The sequence below is a fragment of the Mobula birostris genome, chromosome 18 (assembly GCF_030028105.1).
Source record: "Mobula birostris isolate sMobBir1 chromosome 18, sMobBir1.hap1, whole genome shotgun sequence".
Taxonomy (NCBI): Eukaryota; Metazoa; Chordata; class Chondrichthyes; order Myliobatiformes; family Myliobatidae; genus Mobula; species Mobula birostris.
The window spans coordinates 49,643,539-49,659,884 of record NC_092387.1 but is presented as its reverse complement, the minus strand read 5'-3'; the positions used below and the strand labels follow the sequence as shown (position 1 = coordinate 49,659,884).

At 43.0% G+C, this 16,346-nt stretch overlaps 2 protein-coding genes across 11 annotated transcripts in view; one reads left to right on the top strand and one right to left on the bottom strand.

The window, feature by feature from the left end:
• The window catches only part of cdh23 (cadherin-related 23), a 1,156,658-nt gene that overhangs the window by 150,274 nt on the left and 990,038 nt on the right, over positions 1-16,346 (bottom strand). The gene's annotated exons all lie outside the window — the stretch shown is intronic.
• vsir (V-set immunoregulatory receptor) overlaps positions 1-16,346 on the top strand; it is a 126,540-nt gene that overhangs the window by 50,315 nt on the left and 59,879 nt on the right. For 2 of the 3 annotated variants that reach the window (XM_072282619.1, XM_072282620.1), the window contains exon 1: positions 9,081-9,310. The exons of the other annotated variant lie outside the window; for it this stretch is intronic. In XM_072282619.1, coding sequence (XP_072138720.1) covers positions 9,235-9,310 — 76 coding nt within the window. In that variant the 5' untranslated portion in view covers positions 9,081-9,234. Of the gene's footprint in view, positions 1-9,080; positions 9,311-16,346 lie in introns of those variants that run through there. 3 annotated transcript variants of the gene reach the window in all.

Genomic DNA, 16,346 nt, shown 5'->3' with positions numbered 1-16,346 from the left:
GGCCCCCATCATTATTCCTCCGGCCTAATTTTTTAGCTGGCCTATATTCACTCTCATCTCTCCTTTATTTTTATATACTTGAAAAAGCCTTTTCTATCCACTTTGATATTGTTTGCTAGCTTGCTTTCATATTTCATCTTTTCCCTCCTAATGATTCTTTCAGTTGCTCTCTGTAGGGTTTTAAAAGCTTCTCAATACTCTGTTTTCCCACTATATTTTGTGTTGTTGCATGCTATCTCTTTTCCTTTTACATTAGCTTTGACTTTTCATCAGCTGTGTTTGTGCTCTTTTGCTATTTGAGTATTTCTTTGTTTTTGGAATACATTTGAGTTGCACCTTCCTCAATTTTCCAAGAAAATCATGCCACTGCTGCTCTGCTGTCATCCCTGCCAGCATCTCCTTCCAATTTACTTTGGCTAGCTCCTCTCTCATACCACTGTAATTTCCTTTACTCCACTGAAATACTGCTACATCAGACTTTACTTTCTCCCTATCAAATTTCAAGTTGAACTCAGTCATATTGTGATCTCTATCTCTGAAGGGTTCTTTTGCCTTAAGCTCCCCATTGCCTCCAGTTCATTACATAACACCCAATCCAGTATAGCTGATCCTCAACAATAAGCTGCACTAAAAAACCATCTTGTAGGTACTCAACAAATTCACTCTCTTGAGATCCATTACCAACCTGATTTTCCCAAACTACCTGCATGTTAAGATCTCCCATGACTTTTGTAACATTGCCCTTTGACAGACCTTTTCTATTTCCCATTGTATTCTGCAGTCTACATCCCAGTTACTGTTTGGAGGCCTGTTGATTGGAGTACTGCGCCGATGCAGCAAGAGCATTCCTGCGCAGGTCTGACAAAGATTTTCGATGGCAAACTCAGTCTCTAAAAGAGAGGTGCCGCCTAGCCGAGCAGTCATTGTGGGAGCAGTCGTCGTCAGAGTAGTCTGAGGCAGAGTAGGAAGGCTCTGGCTTAAACTCTAGAGATGCAGCTCCTCAGAGACCATGTAGGGAACTGGAGCTGCAGCTCGATGACCTTCAGCTTGTTAGCGAAAGCTGAAGTGGTGATAGACAGGAGCTACAGGGGGTGGTCACCCCATAAATGGGTCTCTGTCAGGAGAGGGAAGGGAGTATGTCAGATTGTGGAGAGCAGCTCTGTGGCCGCACCCCTCAACCAAAAGTACTCCATTCGGAGTCTTGTGGGGGGGGGGGTGGATGGCCTACCTTGGGAGAGCAACAGTGGCCATGCCTCTGGCACTGAGTCTGGCCCTGTGGTTCAGAAGGGTAAGGGACTGAAGAAGGTGGAAGCAGTTATAGGGGACTCTATAATCAAGGGAACAGATAGACGAGTCAGTGGATGCAAAAAAGAAACCTGAATGGTAGTTTGGCCCCCAGGTGCCAGGGTCTGAGATGTTACTGGACGCGTCCACAATCTCCTGAAAAGGGAAGGTGAGCAGCCAGAAGTCACGGTACATATTGGTACCAACAACATAGGAAGAAAGGGAGGCGGCCCTGAAAAACGAATATAGCGAGTTAGGTAGAAAGTTGAGAAGCAGGACCTCAAGGGTAATAATCTTGGGATTACTGCCTGTGCCACGTGACAGTGAGGATAGGACTAGAATGAGGTGGCAGAGAAATGTGTGGCTGAAAAATTGGAGAAGGGGCAGGGATTCAGACTTCAGGATAATTGGGACCTCTTCTGTACAAAAGGGACTGGTTGCCCTTGAATCCGAGGGGGACCAATATTCTTGCAGGCTGGTTTACTAGAACTGTTGGGAGTGGTTTAAACTCATACGGTAGGGGGATGGGAACTAGTATGATAGAGCTGAGGATGAGCCAGCAGGTTTACAAGCGGATGATGGATGTATGATGAAAGTAAGGAATGACAAGGCAATGACTGGGTACAAATGCAGACAGAGCAAAGAGTTAAATTGTACCGCAGAGGAAAAATTCAAAAAGGTGAAGAAAACAGGACTGAAGGTGCTGTATTTAATTGTGTGTAGCATATGGAATGAGGTGGTACATTTAGAGATTGGTCGGTATGACTTTGTGGGCATTTCTGAGTCGTGGCTGAAAGAAGGCAATAGTTGGGAGTTTAACATCAAGGATATACCTTGTATTGAAAGGACAGGCAGGAAGGCATAGGCAGTGGTGTGGCTCTGTTGGTAAGAGGTGGAATTACATCTTTAGAAGGAGGTGACATAGGGTTAGAGAACATTGAATCTTTGTGGGTGGAGGTAAGAAATTGCAAGGGTAAAAAAAAATTACAGGAATCATATATAGGCCTCCAAATACTAGCCAAGATGTGGGGTTAAGATTGCAAGGGGAACTGGAAAAGGCATGTAATAAGAGTAATGACACAATTGTAATGGGGGACTTCAATATGCAAGGAGGTTGGGAAAATCAGTTTGGTGTCAGACCACAAGAGAGGGAATTTGTTGAATGCCTTCAAGATGGCTTTTTAGAGCAGCTTGTGCTTGAGCATGCTTGGGGAAAGGCTATCTTAGATTGGGTATTGTGTAGTAACCCAGATCTTATTAGGAAGCTTAATGTAAAGGAACCCTTAGGAGACAGTCATCATAATATGATTGAATTCATACTGCAATTTGAGAGGGAGGAGCATGAGTCACATGTATCAGATTCACAAGGGACTAAAGGGAATTACAGAGGCATGACTCACAACACGCTGGAGGAACTCAGCAGGTCGGGCAGCATCCGTGGAAACGATCAGTCAACGTTTGCTCCTTATATACACCTCATATATCGTCTAGGTAGTCTCCAGCCCCTTGATATGAACATTGAATTCTCCAACTACTGGTAATTCCCTCCCCCTCCCTTCCCCTATCCCAGTTTCACTCTGCCCCCTCCCCCAGTTGCCTACTACCTCCCTCGTGGTTCCTCCTCCTTCTACTACCCATTGTGCTTTCCCCTATTCCTTCTTCACCTTTCCTGCCTATCCCCTCCCTGCTTCCCCTCCCCCACCCCTTTATCTTTCCCCTTACTGGTTTTTCACCTGGAACCTACCAGCCTTCTCCTTCCCACCCTCCCCCCACCTTCTTTATAGGGCCTCTGCCCCTTCCCTCTACAGTCCTGACGAAGGGTTCCGGCCCGAAACGTCGACCGATCGTTTCCACGGATGCTGTCCGACCTGCTGAGTTTCTCCAGCGTGTTGTGAGTGTTGCTTTGACCCCAGCATCTGCAGAGTATTTTGTGTTTACAGAGGCATAAGAGAGGGGCTTGCCCAGGTGGATTGCAAGAGGATACAGGTGCGGATGATGGCAGAGCAGAGTTGGCTGAAGTTTCTGGGAATAGTTCACAAGGCGCAGGATAGATATATCCCACAAAGGAAGAAGTTCTCAGATGACAGCGGTAGGCAACCATGGCTGACAAACAAGTTAAGGACTGCATAAAAGCCAAGGAAAGGCCATATAAGGTAGCAAAAGTGAATGGGAAGTTGAATGATTGGGAACCTTTTAAAATCCAACAAAAGGCAATTAAAAAGCTATAAGAAGGGAAAAGATGAAGTATGAGGGCAAACTAAATATTATAAAGCAGGATACTAAACGCTTTTTCAGTTACATAAAGAGTAAAAGGGAGGTGAGTATTGACTGAAAAATGATGCTGATGAGATAGTAATGGGGGACAAAGAAATGGCAGATGAACTTAACGGGTACTTTTAGCTGTCTTCACTATGGAAGACACTAGCAGTGTGCCAGAGGTTCATGAGTGTCAAGGAGCAGGAGTGAGTGCCATTGCTATTACAAAGAAAAAAGTGTTAGACAAACTGAAAGGTCTTAAGGTGGACATCACCTAGCCAAATGGACTACATTTCAGAGTCCGGAGAGAGGTTGCTACAGAGATAACGAATGCATTGGTCATGATCTTTCAAGAATCACTTGATACTGGAAGACTGAAAATACCAATGCACTCTTTAAGAAGGGAGGAAGGCAAAAGAAAGGAAATTATAGGCCAGTTAGCCTAACTTCAGTGGTTGGGAAAGTGTTGGAGTCTATTATTAAGGATGAGGTTTTGAGGTACTTGGTGACTAATGATAAAATAAGTCAAAGTCTGCATGGTTTCTATGAAGGGAAATCTTGCCTGACAAATCTGTTAGAATTCTTCAAGGAAGTAACAAGCAGGATGGAAAAAGGAGAGGTAGTGGATGTCATTTGCTTGGATTTTCAGAAGGCATTTGATAAGGTGCCACACATGAAGCTATTTAACAAGATAAAATCCTATGACGTTACAGGAAAGATACTCGCATGAATAGTGGATTGGCTGTCAGGCAGGAATCAGCAAGTGGGAGTAAAGGGGGCCTATTCTGGTTGGCTGCTGGTGACTAGTGGTGTTCCTCAGGGGTATTGGGACCAGTGCTTTTCACATGGTTTGTCAATGATTTAGATAATGGAATTGATGGCTTTGTGGCAAAGTCTGCGGATGATACGAAGATAGGTGGGGGATAGGTAGTGCTGAGGAAGCAATGCAATTGCAGCAGGACTTAGATAAATTGGACGAATGGGCAAAAAAGTGGCGGATGGAATACAGTTTTGGGAAATGTATGATAATGCATTTTGATAAAAGGAACAATAGTGCAGACTACTATCTGAATGGGGTGAAGGTTCAAACATCAGAGATGCAGAGGGACATAGGAGTCCTCGTTGAAGACTCTCAGAAGGTTAATTTACAGGTTGAGTCTGTGGTAAAGAAGGCAAATGCAATTTTGGCATTTATTTCAAGGGGAATAGAATATAAAAGCAAGGAGATAATGTTGAGCCTTTATAAGACACTAGTTATGCCACACTTAGGTAATTGTTAACAGTTTTGGATGCCATATCTCAGAAAGGATGCGTTGTCATTGGAGGGAGTCCAGAGGAGGTTCACGAGGATGATTCTGGGAATGAAAGGGTTAACACATGAGGAGCATTTGGCAGCTTTGGGCCTGTACTCACTGGAATTTAGAAGAATGCGGGGGGTTCTCATTGAAACCTACCGAATATTGAAAGGACTAGATAGGGTGGATGTGGAGAGTATGTTTCCTATGGTGGAGTATCTGGAACTAGAGGGCACAGTCTCAAAATCGAGTGGCGACCCTTTAGAACAGAGGTAAGAATTTTTTTAGCCAGAGAGTATTAAGTCTGTGGAATGCTCTGCTACAGACTGCGTGGAGGCCAAGTCTGTGCATATATTTAAGGTGGAAGTTGATCGTTTCCTGATCAGTCAGGGCATCAAAGGATATGGCAAGAAGGCAGGTGTTTGGGGTTGAGTGGGATCTGGGATCAGCCATGATGGGCTGAATGGCCTAATGCTGCTCCTATATCTTATGGTCTTTTGACCTGTATATAATTGCCATCAGGGTTCTTTTAACCTTGCTGTTTCTTAACTCAACTTACAATGATTCAATATCTTCCGATCCTATGTCACATTTTTCTAATGGTTTGATGCCATTTTTTCCAGCAGAGCCACTCCACCCCCTCTGCCTACTTTCCTATCCCTCCGATACAATGTGTAATCTTGAACATTCAGCTCCCAACTACAATTGTCCTTCAGCCATGATTCAGTGATGACCACAACATCATACCCAACAACCTGTAAAAGTGTAACAAGATCCTCCATCTTGTTTCTTATACTCTGTGCATTGAGATACAACACTTCGAGTACTGTATTTGCTATCCTTTTTGATTCTGAATCCCTCATGCACTGATACTCCCTCTCCGGCTGCAATCTTGTCCTATCACCTGCCGGCCCTTCCTAAAAGTCTACCTGCACACTATCTTCGCTTTTTTACCATCTATCCTATCCTGAGTCCCTTCACTCTGCTTCCCATCCACCACCCAAATTAGTAAAAACCCTCCCCAACATCTCTAACAAACCTGCCTGGGAGAATATTGGTCCCCCTCGGGTTCAGGTGCATCCCCTCCCTTTTGAACAGGTCTCACTTCCCCCAGAAGATATCCCAATGATCCAAGAACCTGATGCCCTGACCCTTGCACCAGCTTCCCATCCGTGCATTTATCTACCAAATTGTCTAGTTTCTACCCTCACAGGTGCGTGGCACAGGTAGCATTTGAGAAATTACTTATGGTCTTATCTCTGGAGCCTTGCACTTTGACCTTTGCCTGTATGGAGGTAGGAGGAGGACAGCTAGATGATGAGGTTTCCCAAAATGTGGTTTGGGCATAGAATGGTAGACATTCCTAACCGTTGTGTAACTGGTCGATTGTGTGGGCCCCTGGTGTTGCAAGTGATATGTTGATGATATCTGGGCAGAGATTTCCTCAAACGAGCCTGACTGAAGTCCCCAACAATGACTTGAAAGGTGTCAGGGTAGGCTGTTTCTTGTTTGCTCTCACTGAAAGCGAGAGTATGACAAGCAGTTCAGAAGGTAAATGGTATCTAGAGCCTCATTGCACCAAGTTTTCAGTCACAAGCAAGTCCTTCTACAATTATCCAGAGGCTTGGTGAGACCAAATCTGAATACTGTATGCAGCTATGGTCTTCTCTAGAAAAAGACAAATTTGGAAACACAAGAGAGACTGCAGATACTGGAAATCTGTAGCAATGTACAAAAGGCTAGTGGAAGTCAGTGGGTCAGGCAGCATTTACGGGGGGGGGGCGTTGAATGGAGAGCAGATGTTTTAGGTCAAAGCCCTTAATCAGGACTAGAAAGATGGAAGATAGTGTGAAAAGGAATGGAGGAAGAGCTGGTAGGTGATAGGTGGCTGCAGGTGAGGGGGGTGGTAGGCAGGAGAGGGAGGGAGAAAGTGGGAATGATGTAAGAAACTGGGAGATGATCGGTGCAAGTGACAAAGGGCTGAAGAAGATGGGACCATGGTAAAAAGGGAAATAAATGAGGGGGGAAACTAGAGGGCAATGGGCAGATTGAGAGGCTGAAGGAAGGGAAAGAGAAAGAACATGGGGCTGGATGGATATGGTTAAAAATGGGGAGTGGTTACTGGACATTAGAGAAGTTGATGTTCATGCCATCAGATTGGAAACTACCAAGGCAGAATTTGAGGTACTGTTCCTCTGATCTGTGTCTAATCTCAATTTGTCAGTAGAGTAGGCTGTGAACAGACATGTCGGTATGGAAATTGGAAGTGAATTTAAACTAAGAAATCCTGGCTGTAATGAGTGTTTGATGTTGGGCTACAGGGAAATAAGCATGGAGAACGGGCCATGAAAATCCACTGGGAGCTGGCGCAGACCTGATACTTCTTCCTGTGTTATAATAAGTAATTATGATTGTATTGAATGGCAGGGCAGGCTCAAAGGGCTGAATGGCTTACCCCCTGCTCCAGTTGTACTCATGTTTAAAATAAGATGACTGTTCAGGGCTGAGAATGGGAAGTTTCATCAGCGGGAGGAAAGTGAATCCTTGGAATGCTCCACCAAAAATAGCTGTGGGTATTCAGTTAGTCCTGACGAAGGGCCTCAGCCCAAAACGTCGACTGTACCTCTTCCTAGAGATGCTGCCTGGCCTGCTGCGTTCACCAGCAACTTTGATGTGTGTTGCTTGTCTTACTGGTGTTATGTTGTGGCTTGTTGTGTTCCGAGTTGTTCTACTAAACACTGCGTGCATGCTATGTTGGTGCTGGAAAGTGTGATGACACTTGGGGGCTGCCTTGGGTGTGTCGGCTGTTAACGCAAGTAACACTTTGTGCATGTTATAAGCAAACCTGAGTCTGTTCATTTATACATGACCCACTCTGACATCTGATCATGAGCTGAACTCCCATCAATGAAATCCCCTCTCCCACCTGTTCTCTTCCATCGAATGCTCACAACTACAACCCCTCTCCACAGGAATCTTTAATTCCAGGCTTGATGCTCCTTCCACTACATGCAGTGACCCAAATTTCCCCATTGACCTCCACTGGTTCCAGAATGATAGGGAAGATGAGAGCTCTAATTGGGTTTAATGCGTGACAAAACTTGCTGCCGGGAGTTTTTGCTGTCAAGGTCTGCTAACAGAGATTCTGTATGATTTCTGAGCTTTGTGCTTAATTTTCCATACAATTTTGGAGATGGGGATGAAATATTGCTAGGGTAGAGGCTGAATGGACTTGGGAGAACAAGCCATTGGAGCACTGGGATCATGTCCAAATAAAGACAGCAATATAGTCTCTGCATACTGAACGTAACACATGTCCTCACATGTCATGTTTCTTTCTTAGAAGTTTGCGCAGATTTGGCATGTCATTTAAAACTTTAACAAACTTCTATAGATGCACAATGTAGAGTATCTTGACTGGTTGCATCACTGCCTGGTATTGAAACACCAGTGCCCAAGAATGGAAAAGCCTACAAAATGCGGTGGATCCAAACCAGTCCATCATAGGAACACACCCCCCCAAACACCGCAAGAAAGCAACATCCATTGTCAAGGACGCCCACCATCTGAGCCATGCTCTCTTCTCACTGCTGCCACTGTAAAGGAGGTCCAGGAGCCTTAGGTCCCACACCAGTAGGTTCAGGAACAGTTACTACCCTACAACCATTGAGCTCCTGAACCAGCGTGGATAATTTCACTCATCTCAGCACTGAACTGATCAGTGAACCCCACCTGTGGACTCACCTTCAAGGACTCTACAGCTCATGTACTCAGTGTTAGATTAATTAATTGTTTTTCTTTGTATCTGCAGTTTGTCTTTTGCACATTGTTTGCTTGTCAATCTTTGTGTGTAGTTTTTCATTGATTCTATTGTACTTCTTTGTTTTACTGTGAACACCTGCAAGAGGATGAACCTCAGGGCAGTATATGGTGACATATACATACTTTGAATAATGTGAGCATTCGGAGCAGTCCCTGGACTGCAGCTTTGATGGAACATCCCAATTACCAAACACATTCACTGAATTACCTCCTTGAATTATTGGGGAGCTTGGAGGAGCAGTTTGCCAAGAAATATGAATAGGCAGCAGCCTGCTCCTGTCTCATTTCAATATAAAATCTTATACGTACTGTCTATCAGTAGCAATAGGGACGTCAGTTACAGAAGCCACAGCCAATTAAAACATGAGTCCGCCTCATGCAAATTAGTGGCTTCAAGTTTCTTTCACAGCCTACCAAATACAGACTCCCTCGCAGAGACTGGCTTGAATTCAAGACTTAAAACTCACACAGTAAACATCTCCGAGGATTTCGCTTTCTCATTCTTTCATACACATACACTCAGACGAGGAAGTTAGCAGATAAAAGGAGATAAATCTGGGGAAAGAAGAACATAATAATGGATGTTCAAAACAGAGTAACTTTTCAACTTCAAGCCTGGACTATCATACTGCTTCTTGGCACCGTTGCAAAAGGTAAGAAAGATTGTGAAAAATTAAGTTGATGCTTTGCTTCCTTCATATGATCAGCAGTACCTCAGGCTGGTGCTAGTTCTGAAGTGCAGTATCAAATCTGACTTATTCTTGCTCTGGATCTGAAATCATAATTTCCTTTATTGTTATAAGTTGTGGTGTTTTTATAAGTCATAAATTGGTTCCAGACCAACTTCTGAGTTTCCAGGCAAGACTCACAACAAAATAACTGACTTAGTTCTCATTCTGTGCTGCATCTGTCATTGCACACACTTCCCCAAAGAACGGCACAACTTTAAAGGTCTTTAAATTTAAAGACCATGCACAGTTAAGACAAAACATCGACCGAAGCCATTTAGTTCCTGAATTCCTTGTTCTCTTGTTCTTCGCATACTTCTAGCAACAGTAGAATACAAATTAATTCAGCAGCTGTATTCTGCACAATTTCAAGTACAGTTATTTCATTAAATGGGGCTTTCATCATGCAACTCTTCAGCAGATTGTCACCGATTTCCTTAAGTGGAACTACTTAGTCACACCCTATGATTCCTCGCTGTTTTGCTTATCAAAATGATCAGAGTTATGACAGCTTATGTATACCCTATTCAAAGTTTATATAACTCAGTCACCCCTTCTTTTGCCCTGCAGCTGCATGCCTACTAACGAGTATAACAACAGTACAACTGGAATAACTTTACTCCAGGCCTCTGTAGAATTTAAGAACTGCTCACGTTATTTACATTATAAGCGCCTGTGTCTTCTCTGTCAGCAGCAGGACTGTAGGCAACTATCAGTCTTGTGTCTGATTCAGCAGGTTCAGGATTCAAGTCTCACTGCAGAGAACTCAGCAAAGTGTGGTGGTGGAGGGGCGAGGTGGTGTCATAACTGGGGAAATGCTGACTGTGAAATGTAGTGTTCATAGTGCTGCTTTGAGGCAATAAAACTTGCATTCCTTACGTCATTTTGGGAAGGCGTAATAAAATCCTGCATCACGATATTTTTGTATTTGCAATTTGTTGTCTATTGCACATTAGTTGTTTATCTATATTGTTGTGTGTGATCTTTCATTGTGTTTATTTGTATTGACTGTGAATGCCCTCAAGAAAATGAACCTCAGTGTTGTATTTGGTGACATATGTACTTTGAGAATAAATTTGCTTCGAACTTTGAAGAGCGATGTGTCCTGGCTTGTGCTGATATCTCACCCCTCACTGAAGGAATTGATCATCATTACAGTGGACGATAATGTCCCTTTCTGTGAAACAGGGCTTATTTATTGATTTAAAAGGAAGTCATTCAGAGTTTGTGAAAGAATTGACTAAAATTATATTAGTTTAGTTCTGCATTGAAGGATGCTAAAAGCTCTGCTGAACCACTGCACTGATGTGTTACCTGTTGTACAGTCCCCTTTATGACTACAACATTGAATAAGGAATTCCCAGCTATTTACACAAAGTAGAGCAGACTAGACAAAAGATCTGAGAGAGTAATCAAATCATATCTATGAAGATGAGACAGTGTGTGGAGATTTCCCTGTCCTGTGTCTCAGCTTGCACACCCTCACGAAGCAGCAGGTAACCTGCTCACACTGTTCTAAACTGTTTCACTGAAGCTGCTCAGTGTTGTCATCGATTTCGTTGTATAAGATTAGAGTTGGTAGCTCTAAATTGACATGTATAATAGAATTTGAAAACATAAAGTTTATTTTCCTTCTTAAAGAATAGATCATGTCAAGGAATCAAGAAATTTATTAAAGCCCTCTGAAACACTCAGACCATGTCTCAATCTGTGATCACGGCAAAGTTTATAGTTTTGCTCCTTCTTTGGCTGTCAGCAGAATGGACCGAGTCTCAAGTGGATGTCATATTATGGATCCGTGTTACTGCTGGGGGTGACACCTATGTTATTTGTAGGGTCGACTGGCTGAATGAACTTTGTCACTTGTGAGTTGCCCTCTGTACTTGTAACTTATTTAGAAGATATCACGATGAGCAAAAAAGCTTATTCCCCAAGCCATCAGGCTGATCAACCCACCACCCATTAACCCACTACATCCATATCAACTACTCCTCTTCACAGCCCCTCAGCACCCTTCATTTCCCTATGCACTTCAACTTGACTTGTGCATAGGATTGCTTTTATATTTATATTTGTGTTTTTATGCTTATTATTGTGTTTTTAATGCTGCACTGGATCTGGAGTAACAATCATTGTGTACTCCTTTTAAACTTGCGTACTGAAACATGACAATAAGTAATCTTGAATCTTGAAGAGAACAACACAGGCTTTGAAAATCCATCCTGCAATTATGCCAGCACTTGAGGTTGGTCAACTTACCCTCGAAGTCCAACACTTTATTGCCAAAGCCTGTGCCTTCCAGCTACCAAGGACCTCATCTCTTGCCACCTTAGTGTATTCCTTCAAGATGTTCGATTAAACTTTAGTTAAAATTCTGTTCAACTCTTCCTATAATATCCTTTGTGGTTCAGTGTCAAATTGTGCCAAGTAATGCTTCAAAATTGTCCAGGGTAGTGTCTCTGGTCAGTGTACTGTTTTAGTGGTGCTAGACTGGCTGTAGGATATGATGGCCTTGCCTCTGGAATTTCATTAATAAGATCCACTCAGCTGAATTATCATTGGAATGCTAGCTGCTCAGTATAGATGGACTAGAAATTGTGTCAAAGGGTGTATTAAATATGGAATGCACAGTGGGCTAATGTTAAGTACATGGCTATCTGTTGCAATATGTATTATGAGTTAGGTCACAATTTTAGGCACAGTAGAATCGATTTTGAGCACTGTGTTCTTGCAAAAGTCTTTCATACATGAGGGAGGGTTTTATGTGCAGAATTTAGAGAAGCTCCTATAATGCTAGAATTCTGGACTGTGAACAGGTGCTCAAGTTAGAGTTGAGGAGGTGAGTGAGAATTTCATCCAGTGGGAGACTGGAACCACATGGGCTGGGCAGTCTGTCACATGAGGTGTGGGAGGAAGTTTGTGGTGGTTGTGATTGATTACTGGGAGGAGAGAGAACAACAGTAGGGATAGGCAAAGGCTGGTGATATTGTACCTATCAGAAACCCACAGTGAGGGCCGGGACTAAGGGATCAGGATACTGAAATCCAACGTGATGAATTGAGTTACTTGACTAACCTTCAATAGACAATGAATCATGTCACGCACGCAGACTGCAAAACCTGCTTATGTTTAATTTTTACTCATACACTGAAGTATTTTAACCCACCTTATTGAGAGAATGACGGACGATGACAGAGAGGCCACTATTTGCCCATCTTTTCTCTACTTCACCTACCAAAGAAAGTATCTTCTAGCTGCAGTGCCTAGCCAAGGTTGCTTCCCCTTCTTAAATCTAGAGAGAAGAAGCAGTTGGTGTGGGAGGTTTGCTTTCTGGCATCTCTTGTGTGGGATGTGGTTTCAATATCCTCCTTGAATCAGTCTGATTGGAATTGAAAATGGTCAAATTTAATACTCTACCTATCTTGCCACAGTAATTAACTTCTAATATCTAAGAAAGTCCCTAATACCATCTGTCATTCCTTTCCTCCTCCAGAATTTCATCTGTATGTGATGTAGAACATGCACAGCAGGGAGAAAATGTGGAGGCTGTTTTCAACACACTGCCCATTTTATGTTCATGGAGAATCAATTACACTGTCCATGTTTCTCTGGTCTGAGTTCTGCTCTGTAGCTAAGAACAGACAATGGCACATAGTCATCAGGCAATAGTCATCATGGGTGTTCAGCCATCTAAAAAAGGCTGAAATTCATGTTCTTACACCAGCTTTGCTTGTGTCTTCATAAATCTGACACAGATTAGGCAGTTACTGCAGCTAATGTTATCTTGTTCTGGTTTTGGAGAAGGCTGATACCATTTGGGTCACTTCACTTCGGTGTTTGGACACTCACCACTTCACAAAGTGGGTATTGAAGAGAACTTTTTACAGGAATGTCCCAGCAATCTCATTTGACCTCCACATAATCCCAGAGGAAAACCTCTCTCAAATGATGACAGAGCCACAGTAAAATGTAAATGAATATGCAACAAGACATAAAAACCTAGACCATTTCCTTTCAGTTCAGATGGCTGACCACTTGAAACATTTGCTTCAATTATACCTTTCCCACATCGGCTTGCAGAGAACCAGTACCTAGTTTCAAAATAGACCTTATTTTAAAAGTAAGTACGTTAGGTTTCAAATACTGAAGAATATGGAACTTGAAAATAGTGCATTCAGTACTAACTACTAAATAACATAGTTTAAGATGCAACTAAGATTACAAAACAGAGCAAAATACAGCACACTGCCTGGATTCAGTGTAAAATGCCGGGAAAATGAAAGTAAGAAATCATGATTAGTCAATCCTAGCATCAGCACAAGGATCAGGGGTTAAATATTGAGCTGAATATGTTTTCAAATAGTACAAGAGTAATTTATTTGAATGGTGCCAGGGAGGAGAGATAACAATAAATCAGTGGATAGATACAAGAGATTCTGCAGGTGCAAGAAATGTGGAACACCACAGACAAAATGCTGGAGGAACTCAGCAAGTCAGGCAGCACCTATAGAGCAGAATAAACAGTTAAACCTTTGGGCCAAGATACTTCATCAGGACTGGAAAGGAAGCAGGCAGAAGCCAGAATAAGAAGGTGGGTGGAAATGGAGGAGTACAATCTGGCAGGTTGATAGGTGAGGGTAAAGGTAGGTGGGTGGGGTGGGGGTTGATGTATCAGGGTGACCAGAATGGGGAATGGAAAAAGAGCAAGTAAGAAATTACCTAAGTTAAAGAAATTGGTGTTCATGTCCTTAGGTTGGAGGCTATTCAGAAAGAATATAAGTTGTTGCTCCACCAATCTGATTATGGCTTCATTGTGGCAGTAGATGACATAAGGAGAATGTTTTTATACATATGAAACCAAACAGTAAAATTTGGATTGTTGGTCCCAATAGGGAAGTGAAAAGAAATGCAGAAGTAACCTTCCAATGGAATGTGATACATGGTTAATATAAAACAAGCTTGAGAGCCAGCCACACTACACTCTCAATGATTGAAGGTCCTGCTTCTCAATTACAGTAATCCCTCAGACGTATCTCCATTGTATGGATTAATGGATTTCTGGCTAAATTTGATGATGATACAAAGATAGGTGGAGGAGTGGGTAGTGTTGAGGAAACAGAGAGCCTGCAGAGAGACTTAGATAGTTTAGGGGAATGCGCAAAGTAGTGGCAAATGAAGTACAATGTTGGAAAGTGTATGGTCATGCACTTTGGTGGAAGAAATAAACGGTCAGACCATTATTTAGATGGAGAGAGAATTCAAAATGCAGTGATGCAAAGGGATTTGGGAGTCCCCGTGCAGGATACACTGAAGGTTAATCTTCAGGTTGAGTCAGTGGTGAAGAAGGCGAATGCAATGTTGGCATTCATATCTAGAGGTATAGAATATAAGAGCAGGGATGTGATGTTGAGGCTCTATAAGGCACTCATGAGACCACACTTGGAGTATTGCGTGCAGTTTTGGGCTCCTTATTTTAGCAAGAATATACTGACATTGGAGAGGGTTCAGAGAAGATTCACGAGAATGATTCCAGGATTGAAAGGGTTACTGTATGAGGAACGTCTGGCAGCTCTTGGGCTGTATTCCCTGGATTTCAGGAGAATGAGGGGTGATCTCATAGAAACAATCTGAATGTTAAAAGGCCTGAACAGATTAGATATGGCAAAGTTATTTCCCATGGTGGGGGAGTCTAGGACAAGAGGGCATGACTTCAGGATTGAAGGATGTCCATTTAGAACAGAGATGTGGAGAATTACCTTAGTCAGAGGGTGGTAAATGTGTGGAATTTGTTGCCACGAGCAGCTGTGGAGGCCAAGTCATTGGGTGCATTTAAGGCAGAGGTAGATAGGTTCCTGATTAGCCAGGACATCAAAGGGTTTGGGGAGAAGGTAGGGGAGTGAGGATGACTGGAAGAACTGGATCAGCCCATGATTGAATGGTGGAGTAGACTCGATGGGCTGAATGGCCTACTTCTGCTTCTATATCTTATGGTCTTATGGTATTGGCTGATCATTCCAGAAGCCCATATTCCTGTTTCAGTATCTCCAACAACTTTCTCACATCTGATCACATCTCTTGTAGAAAAGGTGAAGGAACGTTTCCACTCCAGAATGTCTCAGAACTGTCCCTCAGAGAAGTCAATTCACAGATTGACAACAGCCTAACAAGAATCATTCTTTTCAGCCATTGTCTCGGATTCCTGAACAAAGTGCCCTAGTTTGACCTGTCCCACCAATGAACATGATGGTTTAGGGGCATGTCATCAGGAGGGTGAGGCCCTAGGTTTCCTGTGGTGACCACATAGATTCGTGTGGTGCCAGGTCTACGACAAACAAGAAACTTCCCAGCTGATCACCCTGTACACCACTTCTCCATGTTGAACATAAGAAATAGAAGCAGGAATAGGCCTTCTGGCCTGTCAATCCTGTTCCACCATTCAATACGATCATGGCTGATCTGGCAGCGGACTGCTCCTGCCTTTACCTGCCTGGCCTTCCTGCCTATCCACCTTCTCTATCTGTCTTTTCCCTTTAATCCTTATTTGCCCTACTCTGTCTTCAGTATTTTTAATGAGGTAGCCTCTACTGCTTCCCTGGGTAGAGAATTACACAGATTTGCTACTCTCTGGAGAAAAGCAACTCCTTCTCAGTTCTGACTGAAATCCATTTCCCTGAATCTGACGTGATATCTCCTAGTTCTAGTCTCACCAACCAGTGGAAACATTCCAGGCCTATGTCTTATCTATCCCTTTCATAATTTTATGTTATTATACATTCTCACTCATTTTTATGAATTCCAGCAAATACAGTCCCAGACAACTAAATCTCTCCTCATAAATTAACCCCTTTATCTCCAAAATCAACCTGGTGAACCTCCACTGCACCACCTCCAAAACCAGTATATCTTCTGGCAAGTAAGGAGACCGGAACTGCATGCAGTGCTCCAGGTGCGGCCTCACCTG